Below are 22,060 nucleotides of genomic sequence, written 5' to 3' on the forward strand. Positions count from 1 at the left end.
TCTTCCTTACTGGTCATGTGACGCTGTACCATGTGACACTGAGAGCAACAACATCCCCTCCCCTCTCCACTCTCCCTGCTCCAACCACAACCAGTCTATGGCTCCAACCTGCCTCCAGCAACATGACTGTGTTTTCCTGTTTATTGATTCATACTAGTACAAAATAATACATTTTTTAACACAAAAAAGATTCTTGCACGTATTTATTCCAGGTTTTTTTTATGTCAATGGTGTAAAAGGGTTGTTTCACTTTAAATCACTTCTGGGGTCATTTTTACATAAACATCTTCTGGGGGATTTTGTGTGCAGCCCAGGTAGTTTCTAAGTTGCTTGATGATATTGTCCTTCTAATGCGTTAAGGGGTAATTTTTCAATTACTTTTACATCTTTGTTTCAATTTTACAACCAAGGATGTGTGTTTTCAAGGAGTCTAACATGGAGTTTGAAATAATTAAGTTGAATAGGTTTATATAGGAGTGAGGTGTGTCTGGTAAAATGAATATCAAAATCAAATATCTAAATATAGAATCAAGCAACTTAAAAGTTGTCGGGATTGCACGTAAAAGCCTAAGTAGAAGTTAAAATGATCACATAAGTGTTTTAAATTGAAATACCCCTTACGAAACATGATTCAAAATTGTAATCGTTACATCTCATATTCTGGTACAACACAAGTAACATTATTTTGGATTGATCATTGATCGATAATCCCATTACATGAATACACAATAACAGAATGTTGAATTATATGACCAAGAAATAAAGCTGGCACTCCTTGGAACCATAATACTTTCCTTGTGCATGCCATGTTTAAGTTAAATTTCCCAAATAGGCCCAGCATACAAACAGAAACATATTTACATACAGACAACAAAAGAATTGCCAACATATTGTGAGCTTGAATAGGCTATTTTCTGTGTGTGTGTGTGTGTGTGTGTGTGTGTGTGTGTGTGTGTGTGTGTGTGTGTGTGTGTGTGTGTGTGTGTGTGTGTGTGTGTGTGTGAATAATAAGTATATGGGGCTTAAATGGATGAACGGAGACATTCAACTGTGGCTGCATCAGGACTCCCATTGGATCACATTATCTAACTAATCAAGAACAATGAGGAACTAGAAGAGTTTCCATGGACTGCCAAGCATGGAAAATGCTTCTATCATCCTAGTATCCGTACGGTTAACCAGGTGACTCGCTCACAATTTCCATGAAAACAGCCCATTTAAAACTGTGTTGCTCATTGCTGCCAACAGCAATATATTTGATTTAGAAAGAGATCTGGCAATTCCTTTGTTCTATTGTAAAGGATAAGCAGGTCACCAGGTTTGGTCTAGTTAGTATATTCTGATCTCCATTCTCCATAAAGCTGTTGCCATTTTAACAGCTTTTCTACTCTATGTCTATTAACATAGTAACACACAAAAAGCCCACACCTGATCCCCAGTATAATGCCACTTCTACTTTAAAAAGTGCAACGAGACCACTTCAAAAAGATTAAAATAATAATAATGAATAAAGATTTATTCACTCAAATTCAAATGACCCCCCACATCTTCCTCCTCCTCTATCTGCCTTCCAGGGCCTTATCTCTGGCGATCACAGCCTCATCAAACTTAATCATGAGCGTGGTGCCCTTGTGCCAGTGAACTGTAACCTTGGCAGGGAAGCCACTGTGGGTGAGGATGGCTTCTATGATGCCGCCAGTGAACGCTGCACAGTTCAGGGTGCTGTTGTCCTTGGGTACCGAGATGTAGGAGTTGACCAGGGGTTCCTTCTCTATGATGTAGTAGGTCTTGTCGTCGTCGTTGGCCTGCTCCAGCTTGTCTGCCTCTTTACCAAACAGCGATCTCCACACAGACACCTGTGGACCATTGAACAAAGGAGGAGGAGAAGAGATGGTTATAATATGTCACTGGCTTGATAAGAGTCTATCAGAGTCTCTCTCTGTCACGCGCACGCGCGCGCGCACACACACACACACACACACACACACACACACACACACACACACACACACACACACACACACACACACACACACACACACACACACACACACACACACACACACACACACACACACACACACACACACACACACACACACTCTTGTGAGACAAGGATTGTTAATGTCAGTTGTTTTCTTTTTGTATAATGTGTCATATAATCCCATATGGGATGGGCCAAAATGGAAGGATTGTTAATGTCAGTTGCTTTCTTTTTGTGTAATGTGTCATATAATCCCATATGGGATGGGCCAAAATGGTGGAATGACACGAAAATAAAAATGTCATTAATTCATTCACATACTTGTGAGGACATCAAAAGCATTTTTTATGTTTTTTGATAATTATGGGCTCTTTTTTTACTTAATACAAGAAGAAGAAGAAGTAGTAGTAGTTAAGATTACTGTTTTTTTTAGGTTACGGCCTAACCCATAAATTCATAATCCAACTTTGTTTTTACCATAAAAACAACAATTCCCTTGTGAAGACTATTTAGTCCTCGATCGCATCGATTTGAAATTCCCCAAAAGACCTTTTATAGCTCGACAGACAGACAGACAGACAGACAGACAGACAGACGTCTCTCTTACCTTGATGAAGAGTAGTATGTTGAGTATTTTGGTTTCCCTCTTGCCATTCTTCTCTCGCAGAACCAGCACGTCCAGCAGGCTGGCACCCACCCCCTGGCCCATGTCCGCCAGGCGGGCCTGCAGCTCGGACACAGAGTAGACCCTGCTCTGACAGTACTGGACCATCTCTGAGAACAGCAGCGCGAAGGCGCTCACCGATACCTCGGTCTTGGGTCGGGTGAGAGGCCGCTCCAAGATGGCAGACTTCCCCCTTGTGAAGCGAGTCTCCATGTTTCTAGGATGATCTAGTGATAATAATAATAATATGAAATATTAAAAAAATGTTTAATAAAAAAATATATTTATTACATATTCAAATATATTTTTCAAAAATAACATAACTCAGTTAAGCCTGTCACAATTATTACATAATCGCAATTATTTGAGATAATCTCAATTATTTTTGCATAATCATCGTTTACATGTTGAGAAAGGTTCATGATACATTTTGAAACATTTTTTTTTTTTAATGTGGAAATAGCAGATCTTCAAGCTCACAACGAGTCGCCATGCAACGCATTGTGAGCTTGTAGATCAGCTATTTCCACTATTTTGTAACATATCTTTTTGTATAAAATATCATATATGGGATGTTTTGGCCACATGTTTTATTTTGATTATTGGTGTCGGTCATTGTCAGTCATTTCTTAGAGTATTTCAGTTTTTTTTGGTCATATCTGGCCTAAAAGCCACACGATTAAATTGTTAATCGCAATTATTTGTATGACAATGAATCGTCAAGAACATGTATAATCGTGACAGCAATAAACTCAGTCAGCAACAGCAACGATTAAAAATGCAGTTACGTTAGCCCTGATGCATGACTGACATATCACGACAGTCATGGATGAACTTCAATCTGGTGTTTGCACTTTCTCCATTTGCGGCCCGTACATCTACATAAACGTTCAGATTTCAAATATAAAGTGCTTAACCCATGGCCACGGATGTTACAATTATGTACGGGCCCTCCGAAGTACCCGTACGTTCCGTATTGTTCAATAAAAAGCATTTTAATCCGATTGGTGGCTATTTCCTCATAGAGTTGTAATGTATCAGAGTGCAATACACCTCCCAACCAATAGGATCGCGTAGTCGAAAGCATGATGAAGAAAATTCGGAGAAAATGGCCACCGATCGGATTAAAAAGCTTTTTATTGAACAACACGGAAGATACGGGTACTGTACAAAATTGTAACATCCGTGGCCATGGGGTAAGCACTTTATATTTGAAATCTGAACGTTTATGTAGATGTACGGGCTGTAAATGGAGAAAGTGCAAACACCAGGTTGAAGTTCATCCATAACCGTCATGTGAACCATGGCTATGTGTTCCGTTAGCATCTTGCTAGCCTTAGCTTGGTGTTGTTTACATAAAAGAAACAATGCAATTCAACTTTAGCAAAAGGCTATTTGAACAAATCATTTGCTGTTTATTTGATCAGTTGGCAGTATGCATTAAACTGAAGATAAAACGAGGCAGAGGTTTTACTTACTTACGAATATACACTTCCAAGCTTTAATCCAATCCAATGTTTTCACTTTACTTCCTGATCCCGGTTTAAACGTCACAGTCACGTGGGATTTCCATCGTGACAGAGATATGACAGTATCAGTATGTTTTTTTTTACTTTAAAACATTTACTTGAGTAAAAGTACAAACATGTTGGCATCGAAATGTTCTTAAAGTACCAAAAGTGCATGTAAAGTGCTCATTATGCAGAATGTCCCATTTCACAAGTTTTCTTTTGTAAATGTATCTTTTGAAAATAGCAGATTTACAAGCTCACAATTAATGCGTCGCATCGCATAGACTATTTTAAAATGGCCAAAATAGGGTTGAAGTCAAATGGTTAATGCATGTTTTGTAATAATAATAAAAATCTACAAAGGAACTAACTAAAGTTTTTAAATAATTGTAGGCTAGTGGAGTAAAAGTACAATATTTGCCTCTGAGGTAAATGGTGCATTTACTGAATACCTTACAAATTCTGAGGTGACCAGAGTCTTATTCCATTTTACAATTGTAATTATGTGGAAAATAGTTTAACTTTATATTCTTTTCAGTTTTACTGTTAATTCTGGGATCTATTCTGAGATTTCAGAATGTGAGGTCTATCGGCTAATGATGCTCAATTGTTGGTGAACTGCAATGTTGTGAAATTACATTTTTGTTCAGTGTATTTCCTTGTAGCCCTAACTAACCACTAAACAAATAAACAGATCAATACAAGTCCAATAAGCTGGTAAAAATTAACCACAGGTCTGCAGTATGTTCCATTTGAATTATTAGTGTCGAACACCATATGGAATACTTTAAGTAACCTATAAAGAAAAAATGTAGAGTGAATGTGACATATAAACAACTTTAAAGAATTTATTTGGAAACTCCATATAGTAGGCTAAACTAGAGGACCTGAACTACTTTTTCTTCTATGACACACTTTAACTTTGGGCTAATCAATATTTGGAACCATCAGTGTACAAAGAGTAACCCACCCACTTTCCTCCTCTGGGACACAATACTCCAAATACACACATAAATACACACGTACACAGTCTGTGAAGTTACAAAGAGAGTGATCTGCTGCCCAACGGAACGTTTTGGAGAGCCTACAGAGGATTGTTACAAATTCCTCCATGCCTTACACTGAGTTATTGAGTAGTGGGGTGGAAGACAATCTCATCGTAGTTGTCTAGGTCAATAATCTTTAAGATTAAGCTTTTTTCACGTCCTTTTTAGTATTTTCAATCACAGAGCTGAAAATGAGTTGCAGTGGACATTGGTTCTTCCTTATCCTGACTGTATCGTGCAACAGTGTCTACAGCAGACCGACAGGTAATCAGTTCATGTAAACCATTTGACAAGTTTTATAGCATCAACTTTAATATTTATAATATGATTTATCTAAATATCATTTCTTTATTATACTGTTTGCTATACTGGCATTGTTAATGTTGATTGTTGTCTACATAAGACAAACAATTACACCAACATTCATAATTTCTGTATTTATTTGTGCAATGTTTCCCTGACAAAATGATTGCCAAATGAGTGTATCACTTATTCTCCACATTAACAAGACAATTTTATGTTTATTTTTTTTTCAACTCCCTCGAGATATGTAACATATAATCTGTAAAATATATTTTGGAAGAGCGTGACCTACAGTATGAGCATATGAAATTACTCCATCCAGGTTCATGTACACTGTACAATTCTGAGTGTTAGTTTAGATCCCTTATGGGTTAAATGTATATTCAGGATTTTGCAGTGTAGTGAGGCACACGTCTACATTTAATGTCCTACAGCACTTGTTTTTCTCTTCGTCTCCATTTCTCTGATGTCAGGGCCAGGGTTTCACCTGCGAAGCATGGAGAGTTTCATCAGAGCTGTGGCACAGGTTGAAAACTCAAACCCAGGCCTGCCCCCTCTTGCTCTGGTCCGGGCCCTGCGGAGGACAGCAGGTCACGATGACGCACTGACCATCCATTTCCTGGGTGCCTCTAACAACATCAGTGACATCAAAACACTTGAGTCAGCCATCCTGAATTGCTCAAGCTTCAGCTTTTTTGATAAGGCCATGTATCATACTGTGACCAACCATGGAGAGGAAAGAGGTGTAGTTCTTGTCCCAGATGGCACCACTGTAGCCCTAGCACCCTTACTGCTAGGAATTGAGGCAGGACTGAAAGGTAAAATGGAGGGTACGCCAGCTGTGGGGATTGTCCCACTCACCTTAGCCAGAAATCTAGGCCTGTCCTTCCTTAGCCTCCAGGATTTCCCACCTGCAAATCGCCTGGGTCCTGATGGCTGCTGGGACAATATGACCCATCCTCAGGTGTTCAAACTGTCTCGTCCACCTTCTCTGGCCACTGATGCTCTGATCAATGGGGGCATGGATGGAGTTATCCTGGGCACCGACATCAGCAATCTGCCTGACTCGGAACAACCTCAGAACCTAAGTCAGATCTTGAAGGGCTACTACAGTTATGCTCTGCAGGAAGGGAAGGGCCTTGATGATATATCTAGCCCCATTAGCCCAAGGCGAAGGCAGATCTCCAGATCCATTCTAGAACCACTTGATCCCCAGAAGGAGGTGATGGAGACGCTAGCTTTGGTCTGGAAGCTGGAGCAGACACAATGGATTGCCTTTGATGACGGAGTGGAGAAATCTGTGAAAGCCGGATTGCAGCAATTTGCCCACAAATATTGGGGTACGTTTTTGGCACAGATTCATGCAAATGTTTCCTGGTCACTCTGATAGAAACTCTGGAATGTATAAGAAAAAATCACACCTGTGTGAAGGTAGCGGCGCCTTTGATACATTTTGTCATAGATATGTGTTTCAATATTAATATCTAATATATAATATCAATATTAGTTTATACCCCAGTTAATAAGAATACAGAGGACGAACATAAGGATGGACATACACCTGGACATAGACACGGACATACGTACACACAGAGAAATACTAGAGAAACAATATTAAATCTCTGTAAATTTATTTCAAGGCTTCCAGTGGCACTAAATAGTGCCATTGGAAGCGAATCACCAAATGCATTCCAAGGTAAGTGGCAAAAACTGATCTGTCATAGCTGATAGAGTGGGTACCTAAAAAATAAACTTTGTGTGTCCGTGTGTATACATCTGGTACCAGAAAGATATGTTACGAGGTTCTGACCAATCAGAACCTCGACGGGCCTGACCAATCAGAACGTTGACGGACCTGACCAATCAGAACCTCGACGGGCCTGACCAATCAGAACGTTGACGGACCTGACCAATCAGAACCTTGGCGGGCCTGACCAATCAGAACGTTGACGGACCTGACCAATCAGAACCTCGATGGGCCTGACCAATAAGAACGTTGACGGACCTGACCAATCAGAACCTTGGCGGGCCTGACCAATCAGAACGTTGACGGACCTGACCAATCAGAACCTTGGCGAGCCTGACCAATCAGAACGTTGACGCAAAAGCCAGGTATAGAGGGCTAAGAGCGGCTAGCGCCGCTAAAAAACAATTTATTTACCGGGTTTGAGAGTGGCTTCTTATGATGATGATGATGATGATGATGATGATTATTATTATTATTATTATAAGTAGTAGTAGTAGTAATAGTAGTAGTAGTGGTAGTAGTAGTATTTAGAAATGGTCAATTGTGCAGTGTTGTATTTCTGATGTAAACATAGAGACATGTACATCCACCCCCTCAGTAAACAAAACCCACCATCTTCTCCTCCTCTACCCAGACTGCCCTCCCATCATCCATCGGTGTCAGTGGGGGGCAGAACCTTTCCGGGACACGCCTATCCCAGTGTCGCTGCCGCTTCGCTTCTTGTACATCCACCACACCTATGAGCCTTCCTCACCCTGTTTGTCCTTCCCAAATTGCGCCAGAAACATGAGGTCAATGCAGCGCTTCCACCAGAATGACCGTGGCTGGAGTGACATTGGGTACAGGTAAACAGGAACCAGAAACTGTCTGTAATAATGCAACTGTCAAATTATACTGTAGGCAAACCACATCGGAGTAAATGGCATGGACCCTAGTCAACAAACGATAGGGTAAATGGACAAGTAAATAGAGTGCAAAGAAATCGATTGCTACAAAGTAGGATACCAAAACATCAAACATAGCATTTGTCTAAACATGCTGTCTAAATAACATACAGCAATACAGTTTGTCTGTCTAAATATGATACATAGCATGTGGGAACAAGTAAGGACTATACATCTGCATAGCATAACTAGAATCTATTGAAATAGGCAACAAAGATTTTCGAATTTTCGGAGTGTGGTGAAAAATGGGAATTGAGTGCAGTCCCAAGGGGGAGCTCATTCTATAGATCCAGGATCCAGGAGGGAAACACATTCCAAGAATATTCCAAGAATATTGTAGGGAAGAAAGGGACAGACATCATGTTAACTGGTGGGAAGGGGTGTAGTGTAGGTGTAGGGTGGATAATATCCTGGGGCAGTTATTTATATACTGTTGCTTAAAAATGTTTTAATCAAGATCCTTGAGAAGTATTGTTAGAAAGCTTGTAATGTATCTGTTATCTGTGTGCCATTACTCACTCTGTGCCCATAGCTTTGTGGTTGGCTCTGATGGCTATGTCTATGAGGGCAGGGGTTGGAAATACATGGGCACACACACCAGAGGGCACAACTCCATCGGCCACGGCGTGTCAATCATCGGTAACTACTCCTCCGCCCTGCCATCTCGCTATTCCATGGACCTGTTGCGCCATCGTCTCATCCAGTGTGCCGTAGATGGAGGGAGACTGACAGCCAACTTCACCATCCATGGACATCGACAAATGGTGAACTACACCTCCTGCCCGGGGGATGCCTTCTATGCCGAGATCAGCGGATGGGAACACTTCAGGGTATGAAAAGACATCCTGAACAGATTTGTAGATTAACAACACTTGGTATATGGTGAGGCAGATGAGCATGTGCAGAATTATCTATCATAGGGCTTACTGGTCAGGGCTAGATATTTCAGAGAGAACATTGCGCTATGCTCCCCTGGTAAAACTCCTTGCTGTCATGTAAAACTCCATGTGAAACGGAGGAGGCATGTGGTTGTCTACTACTTCCGCAGTGGAGGTTGTTCGTGTCAGGGACCGGTGGATCGCAGTACACAGTGGGAATTGAAAATGTCTAAATTGATTGGGGAGTGTGAGGGAAAATGAAAATAAGAAACTTATCTAAAAATACATCTTAAAGTACCTGACTACACACATAACTACCTCTTAAGAAAACAAACCTCTGTTGAAGCAGGATTAGTCTCAAAGTTTCTGAAACCATGGCTTGGAGTGAATAGGGGGTCATGGGCCTGTTTCAGGTGGGTACCATATGAAAGAGCACCAGTAGACCAGTAGAGCACCAGTCCTCATGGTGAGACTTTGATGATTTGTGGCATAACATCTATAAGGTCAGACTTCACCGTAGCAGCTTTTAAAATGTTGTTTAATACTACTTTAAGGGCACTGAAGACAGTATGGTGTTCATCCCCATTCAGGGATGTGTTTTCTGAAAGAAAAGGTCAACATAAGATCTAAAGACAAAAAATAAATGCAGCTTTCAATAGAGCTGTCGGTTTTAAACAGGTCTATCTAATAGAAACTAAGGTTTTACAGGAGGTCATCATGCTTACATCTATGATTAGGCACATAATAATATAAATGGTACTACTGAGCGTCAGTGTGTGTGTTGGGCTTCCTAAAAACTGATAAGGTATCAGTAGAACAAAGTTGAGGGGGGAAGTATTGCAGACACAGTAGGTAGAGCATTGGAATCAAAGGGTCCTCTATTCTATCCTTTGTACCTTGTGTCTCTGGACAAGACACTTAACCCCTAATTGCACCCCGCGTTTGCTCACCTGAACAGCACACTGCTTGGTAAAATGCAGTCTTGCGTTGGCATACGATCAGAGATCTCCTCCTACAGATATGTCTGGTGACATGTAAATTCACCAGTGCATCAGGTTGAAACTGGTTCTTTGAATATTTGAACTAAAAGCCTTTTGAATAACTCAGCATACATTATACAGGATAGGTAATACTATAATCATCTAATTTCCTGTCTTATAATTTTTCAGGAAAAAGACTCTTCAAAAGCAGAAGAATGAAAAAAAGACAAAAAAGAATAAACATATTTTTTTGCCAATATGTGTATTCTCAAGTTTATTCATGGACAATTTTGGGGACCCCCCTATCCCCCCGGGGACCATCAGGCCTATCCAGCGAGCCAGTCCAACTTTGGAGACCCCTGTCAGCCTAACACACAGCAATTGCACCACATGGAAGCTTTGGAACAACCAGAGACTTTCCTCGCTCATCCTACCCGCCTATAAGCACTCGTCCTGGGCATAGAAGACACCGGAAAAAAAACAGATCTACAAACCCCCCCATTTTGTAATCTTATCACCAAGTATAAATATCGGTATTCGGTAGCCCTATAGATGACAAGACACTAACAGTATGGTGTCTGTACTGTTTTAGTTAATTGATGTATCAATGCCCTCTACAGGCTCAAGAGATCACTTCGCAAGCTGTGGGGGAAATAAAACCAGTTGTAGTACTCAGCTACTCTCATTGCAAATGTTATGGAAGGGGGGTTCCAAAATAATTCTCAAGCGTATTTTCTGGAGAGGGCATCAGAAATAACATCAACATAATATGTCAAACAGAACAAAAAAGATCAAAGCCCTTATTGAATATAATTCAGCTGATCACGTGTGTTTAACATAATACATTCATGATGTACTATCCAATGTGATTATGATTATATTGTGTTGAGTTACAATCAAAGATCTTGGTAAATCATGAATTTATTACCTGAGTCATTCCTCATTTCGTCCAGAATATATTCATTTGACCATTGGGCTTTCTTCAGTCGGGCCTTTTGGGTATATCTTGCATTTTATGCACTAACCTTTAACACATCCACAATATACACACCACTGTGTTTAAATCAATTTACAAAGTATAATTACTTGATCAAGAGAACTACAATACCCAACATCACCCTTTAAGTTAAAGCACTTATAGTGAAGCTAAAAGTGATATTGTTCACCCTGACCAAGTCCACAAATACTTGCATTAAATGATTGAACTGAATAAAACTAGGAGACACAATTTGGGCTTCTCAGGTACAGTATTATAAGTTTTAAGAGACACTGGGAAATAATTTGATATATGGAATGTGTGGTTGTCAATCATCTCAAAGGCATGTTATTAATTGCACTTAGTTGAACCACTTTATTATTCTCATTCAATCACTCTCAAAGGTATTGATGCATCACATAAAATGGCTGAGACTGATGTGAGTCAAATGAACAAATATATGTCCATCATATAGTCAATCATCTTACTGCACTGTACATGACTATGAATCTGTAAATCCTCAAGTGGATGCTCACACTACAGGTGGAGACTATTCCAATGACTTTGTTGCCAGAGCTCAGTGGTATAAACAACGTAGATATTAGAACATCATAATAATAACGATAATAAACTTTATTTGTATAGCACCTTTCATGACATCAAATGCAGCCCAAAGTGATGTACATAAAAAAGATTAACAAAAGAAAAATAACACAATATTAAACAAGATTAAAAACAATAAGATCAAAAACATGATCAAGAACAAATTAAAACAATTCAAGAAAATAGCAGGAACAAAACAAAAATAAAATGGAATCTAAAAGTAAGAGTAAAACAGTGGGTCTTGAGCTTGCTTTTAAAGCTATGCCTGTCTTATATGTAATGGGAGCTTGTTCCAAGCCGTTGCCCCATACAAGTAGAAAGCTGCTTCGCCATGTTTTTTATAATTCATTTTTGAACATAAGAACATAAGAACATATTTGGGCAGGCAATCGGAAAGGTAGGTAGGTGCTAAACAATTAAGTGCTTTAATAACAATTAAAAGGATTTTAAAATCAATCCTAAAAGTTACCGGTAGCCAGTGTAAAGATGGTAAAACTGGAGTGATATGTTCTCTCATCTTGGTTTTTGTTAAAACTCTGGCTGTGCTTCTCTTAGGAAGGCCAGAAAAAAAGTGCATTACCGTAGTCGAGCCGTGAGAAGACGAAAATCATAACAATGAAGGAAAAATGTATCTGTTGATGTGAAATTAATGAACATAATACAAAAGCTAACACACAAATTGCCTGATTTATTGGACTCATAAACGTATTTCTCAATTACTTTTACTAAATTATTATTGATATAATATATCATAATAATCCTTCCTCTCTCTCATATCATAAGATTTGAACCCGGGTTCTCATGTTTACAAGCTTCATATGGTCTCATTATTATACTCTACACTATTGTATTATACTCAACACATTATACTTGGATGCTAAGTCACACTACTGTTCAGCTGTCATAATGCCCAGGCAAAAAAAGCAATGACCATTTACATGAGCTGTCTGTATGAGTTATTTTTGTCTTTTTATGCTTTAAACCTAGAGAACCTCCAGTACTGGTGCTTTTCTTCTTGACAATTACAGAGCATAAGCCACTACCAAGCTTATGTATGGCTATTTCTGTCTATAAAAGAGGGATACATTCAGATATTTCTGGTATAGGGCTGTCTGACAGACAATAAAACAACACATATTAACAAACTCCACTCAGTGGAGTGGCCTCATTCAAGCTTGAAAATCAGTTATTTTTGGCAAGCAACACTGTCATATGACAAAGTATAAATTAGGTTAAACGGTCATTTATTCCAACTCTGAACTCAGTCGCAGTGAAATCAGTGGTACATGCAGTGATGTTGCTGATGTAGTCTGAGGTCTACTTTGCGCTGGAAGTCATAGAGACAGTGAGGGCAGTGGTACGGCCGGACCCCGTTGTGTTTACGACTGTGGGTGATGAGGTTGGAGCTCTGGCTAAAAGCCTTACCACACACCTGGCACACGTGAGGCTTCTCACCTGAAAGAGACAGCGGGAGGCAATGAATTAAGTGCAAAAGATCCCCAATGAGATCCTCATACAGAAAAGCTATGCAATTGCTTTCTCAAAAGCCTTCAAACAAAGTTTTAATAATTGATGTACAATCATGCAACAACTAAAATAAAGAATAAGGGGTATGAAATAACTCTGGTCAAACAGTCTAGGCTACACTTACAGTTCAGTTGTCTCAAAGGAAACAGCCAGTAACACTTTTTATGAAGCCCATGTCTATAATCAATTATAATTTGCTTATAGCACTGTATAATTCTAGTTATAAGTAAGTAAGTAGCCTTTGGAACCAATGGTTCCAGAGTCATGTGGTCCATAGTTCAGGAACCTATCTTCTGTTTCAGCCTCCCCCTTGTTGTTCTTGGATAGTTTTGCTGATATTATTTCACTTAGTGACTTGTAATCACACGTTAATGCATTATAACAGTTATTAATGTATAATGCATTGTAAAATGAGAATTATAATACACTATGATCCTTGCAAAAAAAAAGATTTCAGTGAGTGACCAGAAATTATAAAGTATTACAATATATATGCAATTGTAAAATGTTTTATATTGTGTTATGATTATTGTTATAAAGTATTATGACTATTTCATTTAATTAATATAGTCATAGCTTCATAGAAACTGTTACCAACAAGGTTAAGGTCAAAGTAAATAGGCGAGCCGAGGGTCTAATCGGTGATTGCCAGACCACCTCTCTACCCACTCAGCTATGGCTGCACAGTCTTCAGTACACAGTCTCTAGACTTTGAGATGGCTTCTGTCAGAGGATCTATAGCAGTGCTCTGGCACATGAGGGCGCCTATGGCGTACAGCTGAACATTAAATTCAGCAATGTCACAACAACCATGCCCTGAAAAGTCAATATTGTTTTCTAGACTCACCAGTATGAATGAAGGTGTGTTTCTTCATGTCAGATTTCTGGTGGAACCTCTTGCCACAGTACTGGCAGGGATACGGCCTGGTATCTGAATGTATTAGCAGATGAGTAGACAGGGTGGAGGAGCGCTTGAACGTTTTTCCGCACACGTTACAGTCAAATGTCCTTTCCTGAAATGTAAGAGTATAACATTCTCATGATTTCTTATCTGCAGATAGTAGATCTAATATGTTTTTTGATTTTAGATCGAAACGGAAAAATACATTCTGCGTAGTGTGGAGTCAAACAATGCATTTTTGGAGGATGCCAGTTCCCTTTTGGGTATAATGTTATTCAAATGATTCATCTTATATCGCCTGGTGCTGTATTGTTTTATTTTGGGGTTTCGCTTTTTTTTGTTTATTGTATGTCCTTAAATATAATTACAAGTTAGATGCTTATGCATATTAACCACATTAACTCTGGCATCACTATTTTGGGGAAATCTTCAAAACTTCAAACTTTAAAAAAAGTTATTCTTTGAAAATAGCACCTCTAAAGCATTGTGAGCTTGGAGATTGGCTATTTATGAAATGTGTCGTACAACGGATTATGTAGGGCTTAAGTCAAGTCGTTAAATTATGATTTGTTTTTTTTTAAAGGAAGAATACCTTGTTCCTGCATGGTTTCTTCCCAGTGTCTGTCCTTTGACCATGCTGTCTGCTAGTCTTGGTGTATGTTGGTGACAGGGGCAGTCTGCTTCCATGACACTTGTGGATGTGACACTTTAAAATGGACAGGGATGGAAAAATCTAAAATGGGAAAGATATGAAATAAAACGATAAACACCTCCATCTCTAGTTAAGAAGGCTACTGTATGTGTTAGTCCCAGAGTTGGATCATGATCAAATATATAACTACTGTAATATGAGATGATGCCATACTTTGCCACAGAGAGTACACTGTTCTTCAAGAAGAGCACTGATCTTAGAGCAGCCACTGCTTTGGGTCTTTCTGAGGCTCTGAGGTTGGTGCATCAACACCTCACACCTCACTACTGATGGTGCTTGCTGACATTCTGGGCTCAACGTGGGCCTGGACCATACCACTAGGGAGAGTGGGGGAGATTGTTGTTATGTCAATAGGACTGCAGGCATTTCAATAGGTAGGGTTGGGGTCAGGGTTAGGTCGCCTGCTGTGGTCTAAAAAAAGAAGAAGTTGGTTGGTTACAATACAACACCTCTTCCTGATTCTTGGACACTTGATATATTTTATATATTTACAAACATTCTCTTAATGATTATTGTACTTATTCTTTAAGCAATATTACACGTGCAAGTGTTGAGGAATAAAGGAAACCAATCACATGCAACAAAGGTCATGTACAGGGTTCCAGTTTCAGTTATACAGGGGATACTATACACCATGGCCAAGTGAACTAACACATTTCCCTAGATTAGCTCTCCTCCAGGGCTTAACAGTACTGTACTTAAACAAACAAAGTAATATTAAGACGTATTTAAAAAAAAAAAGCTCCTACCATGTGATCTGGTGCTGCATGACTGAAGTTGAGTGTTTGCATCAGGGTGGAAGCCAGTTGCAAGACACGGAGGTAATGATCCGTTAGTTATACGATCAGTATATGTTTTGGTTGAGGAATGCTCCAGGGGTGTACTCCAGGAACCCTGTTCTTTTTTAAGCTGACTCAGTGTTACTATGGTACCTGGGTGGGTGTTGGTTGATGTGGGACGCAGGTGATGCAGACCCACTCGTTTTATCAGGAATGAACGAGGCATATTTTAGATGTATGGAACAACCTATGGACACAAATAATGTAGACTCCATAAAATGACACCTCTGAGATTAAATAAATAAATATCAATATCAATCGGTTCACTACATCACATTTTATTTTTATTATAAAATGCAATTAATAGATTTAAAAGCTTAAGTAGATCTAGATATACATGAGTGACATCTGTGTTATTAAATATTATACAAAATGTAATACTAATCCTGTTTCTGCCAATAAGACTATAAAATGAGGGAGCTGTTGCAGAAACTAAAACGATTACCCAGGAGAGGGCAGCAAGTACTGGTTTATACTGCTCAAATATTGTGACAATAGCTATCAATTAATGAATACAATCTTTTTTTATTGGATGTATTCAATAAAAATACATTATACACAAGTCAGTTAAATGAACAACTTACAGCTATTATCAGTAAAGTCTTGATAGATACCTTATCATCGTATTTATTTATATTAGTTATATTATTGAATGTGCCCATTGTATTTTAAAATAGGGCAGCAAGAAGAATAGAGCAGTTGTAATACTACAGAGAATTCTGTACAGGTTGCAGTAGTTAAAGTTATTTTTTCTTATTGCCACTGAATAGTCAATCTATTCACTATGTGGTTCTTTAATTCCTGACTTGAACTCAATTTGATTTAGTGATTTAGTGATTTAGTGATTTAGTAAGACATTGAATAGGCACCTAGGGCTTCCTCTCTCTGAATTATTATGAAAAAAATATATATATATATATATAAAGAAGTACAATGCCAGCCAGAAATTTCCATCTGTGGTTTTTCAGAAGTTCTTGACTTCACAATATTTTCACTTGGATTCTTGACATATATTAATATCATTAATTCATAACACGTTTTTGCATATCACATAACACATAATCAATAACACGTTTAATACTAAGACAAATGCGTATATCATTCAAAGTAATTAGAATTAAGTGAGCTCATACGAGAAATTCAGTGTTAGAAGATACAGTACGATTTAAATCAGCTCCAAATACAATGAACAAATGATAAATACATGACAAACAGGTAGCTTATTATGAATGCTAATAGACAATATAGCTACTTTAGTTTGAAAATATGCATAAACTTACCAGATTAGTCACTCTTCCAAGTACGTACAAACATCACAAATCAAGCTTAACTTAACTTCACAAAAAGTACCTAAAATGTTCAGACGCCAAACTGACACGCTGTCTTGAAAAGGATATACGATTATTAAAGTTACAATTATGATAAGTTGGATAAACTATTACAGTATATCAATCAGATCTCCAATCAGAGGTTGGACAAATTCTGAGCAGTTGATGGGCTTATAGTCGTTTACAAAGATGAGAATGACAATGACAAGGAAGTATCTGAATCTGACATCTGGCTCATCGCTGTGGCAGACACTTTGACCACACAGCTTCCTCACAGCAACTTAATCAACTCAACTGAGGCTTCGGAGTCGAAGCACAAAAAACTATTTGGAAGGTGACAATACAATACCTTTGAAGTCAGTAGACTTTTAAAACAGGCCTGAAAGTCCATCTTTCATGAGGCCAAAGGGGGAGGTATAGAAAAATGATGGTATTCACTGCCTACAATTCTTTCCCCCTTATTTTTCCTTTTTCTTCTCTGTACAGTACATGTAGTGTTTTATATTGTAGATGATGTGTTGATGATATTGTATTTTGGTGTTATTGTTATGCTATGTTGATAAATTGAATACATAGGACCACAATGGAATCAAGTCCCCTGGACTTTTTTGTGTTATCCTTTTAGCTCAAATGTCTGTCTGACTGTTTACATTTCTGTCTAATAAAGTATTCAATCGATCAATCACTCAATTAAGCAGTGGTGGAAGAAGTAGTCTACTCATGATTTTTGATTCAAAGTATCAATACCACCATGTAGAAATACTCTGTTACAAGTAAAAGTGCGGCATTACAATTTTACTTGAGAAAAGTACAGAAGTATTGGCATCAAAATATACTTAGAGTACCAAAAGTAAAAGTATGCATTATGCAGAATGTCCCATTTCTCAAGTTTGGAAATGTATAAAATCCTTTGAAAATAGCAGATCTACAAGCTCACATTTTCAAACAATTGTAGTAGAGTAAAAGCACAATATTTGCCTTGTAGTGGACTGGAAGTAAAATAATTTAAAATTGGAAAGTAAAAATACATCAAAATGGTATTTAAGTACAGTACTTGAGTAAATGTACTTAGTTACTTTCCACCACTGCTTTTAAGATACCTTCCCTCCTAAAGGTTAATATTATAGTGTACCATAATCAAATCACATATGGTTATGCCTTATTTACACGCAGCCACACAAACACATTTTCTGTCTCTCGCCCTTACCGTATTACGATGACGTTGCTACTGCTGAAGGCTTCTTCTTAGTTTTATCTTAGTTTGAATTATTCGTATTGTTACACTTTTCTGCTTGTATCTGTATTAGTAGTGGTTGAGTGATGCAAAAACCCTTGTGGGTCAATCTGAATTTATTGAGAAGAGAAGCCACTGGTGCTGAAAATTCTTTGTAAGGTGTTGTCATAGTATGTTGACACAGTAGTGGATTACCAAATTGTAAGTTCCACAGAAAGAAAGTGAAGATTTTAAATATACACCACCAATGACCCTGTGACCCGACCACACATAATCGGATGAAGATGGATGGACAACCAACTTTACATTATGGCATCACAAGCCAAAAACTCAAGCACACGGTCCGGACTACTGGCGTAGAGGTTCGGGCACCTATAGGCTGCAATGCAGCCTGACGGCATGTCGCGGGTTCGAATCCCGATCCCGACAACCTTTGCTGCGTGTCACTCCCCGTCTCTCTCTCTCCCCAATTCCTGTCACTCTACTGTATATGTCAATACAGTCAGAAAAGGCCTTTAAAAAAAACGAAAAACTCAAGCACACACCATGACATGGCAACACAAAAACACGGTTAACTATGACTACACGTCAACACCAATAGCACATTTTCTGAAAACCCTGGAAGGAGTTTGACTAAAACCATCAGTTTTCATTGATTTAAAATGCAGTTTGAATCTAGACATAAGGCCAAAAGAAAAGGTATTTAAGAAAAATACATGCATATCTTAAAGGAATAGTTCACCCAAAAAATGACTTATTTTCTATCAAATAAACACCCCATAAAGCATTGAATTCATGGAGATTTTTTTTGTTTCTGGTGCATTCCTAAGCCAATAATTTGATGACCGGCTGTACTCAAAGAGACTCCTTTGAGTCTCCTACCGGCTACATTAGCATCTTTCTGCTGGTAATCAAATTATTGGCTTAGGAATGCGATAAAAACAAAAAAATCTCCATGAATTCAATGCTTCATGGGGTATGTAATTGATAGAAAATAAGTAATTTTTTGGGTGAACTACTCCTTTAAGCTATACCAGTAGCGTTTTCACAAATCAACATCTACAATCCCCTGATGTGAACCGACAACAACAGTGAGCTGCTGGAAAGAGCTTCTGCGAATATGCGGTGTCACAAGTTGTATTTTGTATCATTCAATCATTGGATACAGGACACTGAAACGTCTCGTTTTTAATCATATTATGTCATTTATATAGTCTTTTTTACTGTCATTTAATATACTTGACAACAACATCAGTAAAATTGCAAGAGAGTGGACAATGTTCTGGAACATGATGGCATGGCTACCAAAATGGCCGTCACATACAGTACAGTACTTCAGAGAAGTCCTAAACACCTTGAATAATGAACTGGGATGAACAAAGCCTGGAGGAATTCTCAGTGTTTTTGCATTGTATTATCACATTTCAATCGTTTACCATGAAGAAAGTAGGGCGGCCTGTACTGTAGTATGTGATTGGGGTGAGGGGAGTGGGGGGGGGGCATTCAGTTTTCAGAATCTTTCTGCACAAAAGTGGCATTGATGATTGAAATTCATTTCAAATGACTTGGCTATGAAATGAGAGGGCTCCCTTGTCAATGAAAAGTTACTGTACATGTAGCGGTGCAGCATTGCGTGTACGTCTACCTACTATTATGGCACAGTATGATATTCATCTCATGTAATCCTGTTCAGAGAATGAAACGATAATCATAAAAAAAAAACAATAATGATGACAAGCAGTACCATATTCCAAAGGAATTCACAAACATATCAAAATTTCTGTCACAGTTGATACAGTTGTATTTAGACAGTGGCTAGTACGGAGCACCATCACTGAACAGCAGTTTACAGCTGTGTTAGTTTAGCGTTGAATCATGATAGCATTGGGTTTACATCCACATCAGATCTTATGACCTTAGGTGTAAAACTTTAAACCATCAAACCTGAACCCAAGGAAATCTATCCAAACACAAACTGAGACAGATAGAGAATGACCTTTTGTACACGTGACCCCAGTCCAAGCTATCATTTACACTAGCATTTTTCCAACTATCTTAGAAATCAAACCCAACCCAAAAATGCCCAACTGCAAAGTTTGGCCATAACAAGACCCAAGTATAGGTCCCACCCTGACCGGGCATAAATGTCAACCTATTAGTTACTCTAGACAAAAGCATCAGCTAATTGTCATTATCTGAGTTACCTTTTAATAGTTAATATACTGTAGGGAGATCAGACATTGAACTCTTACAATCATTTTTGACCTGCACTAGAATGACATTAATGCCAGTATTTGCAATAATAATTAGATTTGATACGTGAAATAGAAAGTAGAGATTTTAAGTATTGCATCAGATGGTGAAGGACTATTTTACTTTCCTATATGGGGTAAACCAACATCCTCTTTAGCTAGAATTCTAGCTTGTCTGTATATTTCTTAGAAGTTGGCAATATTCCTTCCTTATTTAACCCTATTGCAGCTACTAGCAACATAGGTCAAAAACAGTTACACTTAATTTTACAGTGAAGAGTATGAAGCAATTTCCAGGTCTTTGGAGAACTCATCTCTTCTCAACATGGTCAAATGAGCTGGTCAAGTCAGGTTGGCTAAGCTTAGAGCATACAATATGAATAATTAATAATAAATAATTAATAATTATTCTTATTCTAGAACTGATCACAAGACAAGATCTCACCCTGGATCCCCTTCTAATGTCCACACTTTACCTCTGCAAAAACTCTCCCTGTTTAATGTTGTGAGCACATCTGAGTCAGAAGACTGGTCTTCTTTGTCTAGTGCAAAAAAGCAGCTTCTCTGTACATTTGACACCCTGTTTGATAAACTATACACACTCAGAATAATCTCTCACAAGTAACTCATTGTGATATAGCTATATATGTATCTGTATACGTTTCATTTCATGTCATATTTCTGTATAATTCTTGATAGACTTACTGTACTCTTGAAGTCAGAATGTGTTCTTTGATACTGTATGTTTCCCCATACACTCTTCACTCATAATAACCATAGGTTTTCTCTTGGTATCCATACCGCTTTCAATGGCACATACTACAAAACATTATCCAAGCATTGATCTGGGATCACATTTGTCTTTAAACTGACCTGGACTGGTGATTCTAGATCAGCAATTCTATTATGAAATGCTTTGTTAATACAGAGGGCACTAATAATGGCTAACATAATACCGTGATAACATTTGAGTTTTGAGGCAAACACATTATTCACCGTTTCTGCTGAATTGTGTTCAGTTGTCTTAAGTTTCAGAACAACAAAGGTGTTGTAATCATAATGATCAAGTAATCAAAAAAAACAAACAAAAAAGGCATTATTGTGCCAGGAGAACTCCAAATATGGACACCCATAAGCAAGATATAAGTAATTAGCTCTATTACACTGCGATTAGTTTTCAAATAATCGTCACACTAATCTTTTCCAAGCGTTACGCTGATCTTTTCCAAGGGTAAAGGGAGGTTGCCCGTTCACCTCACACTGACAACATAAAAACAACACAAAAACAAAATGGAAGAAGTAAAAATTAAAACGATAGCAGCACGTTCTCCATCTCTCAAACACATCTCGTCACAGCAACCCTGGCACAACGGCCGCAGGGCTCATGTTGGCACAAAGGACGGTGGGATCTCTACCAATAATAGAGAGTTTGGCCTCTGTCAGTATCTCAATAGATATATGGTTCTTATCTAGATATATAAAAAAATAAAAAACAAAAATACCAAAATAAATTACAACATATAAATAATTTAAAAAAAGATTTGGCAACAATGAGTTTTTCTGGGTCTTGGTGGATTTTCTTTTAACCATAATTTGCTCGCCTTTTTTTTAATTCTCAAGGCATACAGTAG

General features: G+C 38.3%; 3 protein-coding genes across 4 annotated transcripts; 1 reads left to right on the forward strand and 2 right to left on the reverse strand.

The window, feature by feature from the left end:
• Nucleotides 1–910: 910 nt before the first annotated feature.
• trappc5 (trafficking protein particle complex subunit 5) lies at nt 911–4,196 on the reverse strand. Of its 2 annotated transcripts, none has more exons than XM_084074965.1 (3): nt 4,131–4,196; nt 2,592–2,875; nt 911–1,856 (listed from the first exon to the last, which is right to left on the reverse strand). In XM_084074965.1, exons 2-3 carry the CDS (start codon nt 2,859–2,861, stop codon nt 1,560–1,562), a joined length of 567 nt encoding a protein of 188 aa, XP_083931091.1. In that variant the 5' UTR covers nt 2,862–2,875; nt 4,131–4,196; the 3' UTR covers nt 911–1,559. The 2 variants fall into 2 exon arrangements, with proteins under 2 accessions (XP_083931091.1, XP_083931090.1); XM_084074964.1 differs by having other exon boundaries at nt 4,127–4,191.
• LOC311057842 (N-acetylmuramoyl-L-alanine amidase-like) lies at nt 3,735–9,035 on the forward strand (the record flags this gene model as incomplete). Its single annotated transcript, XM_084074956.1, has 5 exons — nt 3,735–3,844; nt 5,374–5,469; nt 5,982–6,848; nt 7,890–8,100; nt 8,732–9,035. The coding sequence occupies exons 2-5, from the start codon at nt 5,397–5,399 to the stop codon at nt 9,033–9,035; spliced, it is 1,455 nt and encodes a 484-aa protein (XP_083931082.1). The 5' UTR covers nt 3,735–3,844; nt 5,374–5,396.
• Nucleotides 9,036–12,381: 3,346 nt separating this feature from the next.
• LOC311037510 (uncharacterized protein) lies at nt 12,382–17,072 on the reverse strand. The gene is made up of 6 exons (XM_084046689.1): nt 16,896–17,072; nt 15,526–15,802; nt 14,930–15,093; nt 14,657–14,797; nt 14,011–14,176; nt 12,382–13,091 (listed from the first exon to the last, which is right to left on the reverse strand). Exons 2-6 carry the CDS (start codon nt 15,779–15,781, stop codon nt 12,913–12,915), a joined length of 906 nt encoding a protein of 301 aa, XP_083902815.1. The 5' UTR covers nt 15,782–15,802; nt 16,896–17,072; the 3' UTR covers nt 12,382–12,912.
• Nucleotides 17,073–22,060: the final 4,988 nt, after the last annotated feature.

Source organism: Gymnoscopelus microlampas (genome assembly GCF_963454915.1).
Source record: "Gymnoscopelus microlampas genome assembly, chromosome: 2".
In the NCBI taxonomy this organism is placed as follows: Eukaryota; Metazoa; Chordata; class Actinopteri; order Myctophiformes; family Myctophidae; genus Gymnoscopelus; species Gymnoscopelus microlampas.

Bases quoted from the DNA above. Each gene is read 5' to 3' on its own strand.
- LOC311037510 (XM_084046689.1), bottom strand. From the start codon at position 15,781: ATGCCTCGTTCATTCCTGATAAAACGAGTGGGTCTGCATCACCTGCGT. The intron at 15,094-15,525 runs GTAGGAGCTTTT...CACTCTCCCTAG, and splicing joins ATGCAGCACCAGATCACATG to TGGTATGGTCCAGGCCCACG. The intron at 14,798-14,929 runs GTATGGCATCAT...TTCCCATTTTAG, and splicing joins AGTGTACTCTCTGTGGCAAA to ATTTTTCCATCCCTGTCCAT.
- trappc5 (XM_084074965.1), bottom strand. From the start codon at position 2,861: ATGGAGACTCGCTTCACAAGGGGGAAGTCTGCCATCTTGGAGCGGCCT. The intron at 1,857-2,591 runs GTAAGAGAGACG...AATGGTCCACAG, and splicing joins ACATACTACTCTTCATCAAG to GTGTCTGTGTGGAGATCGCT.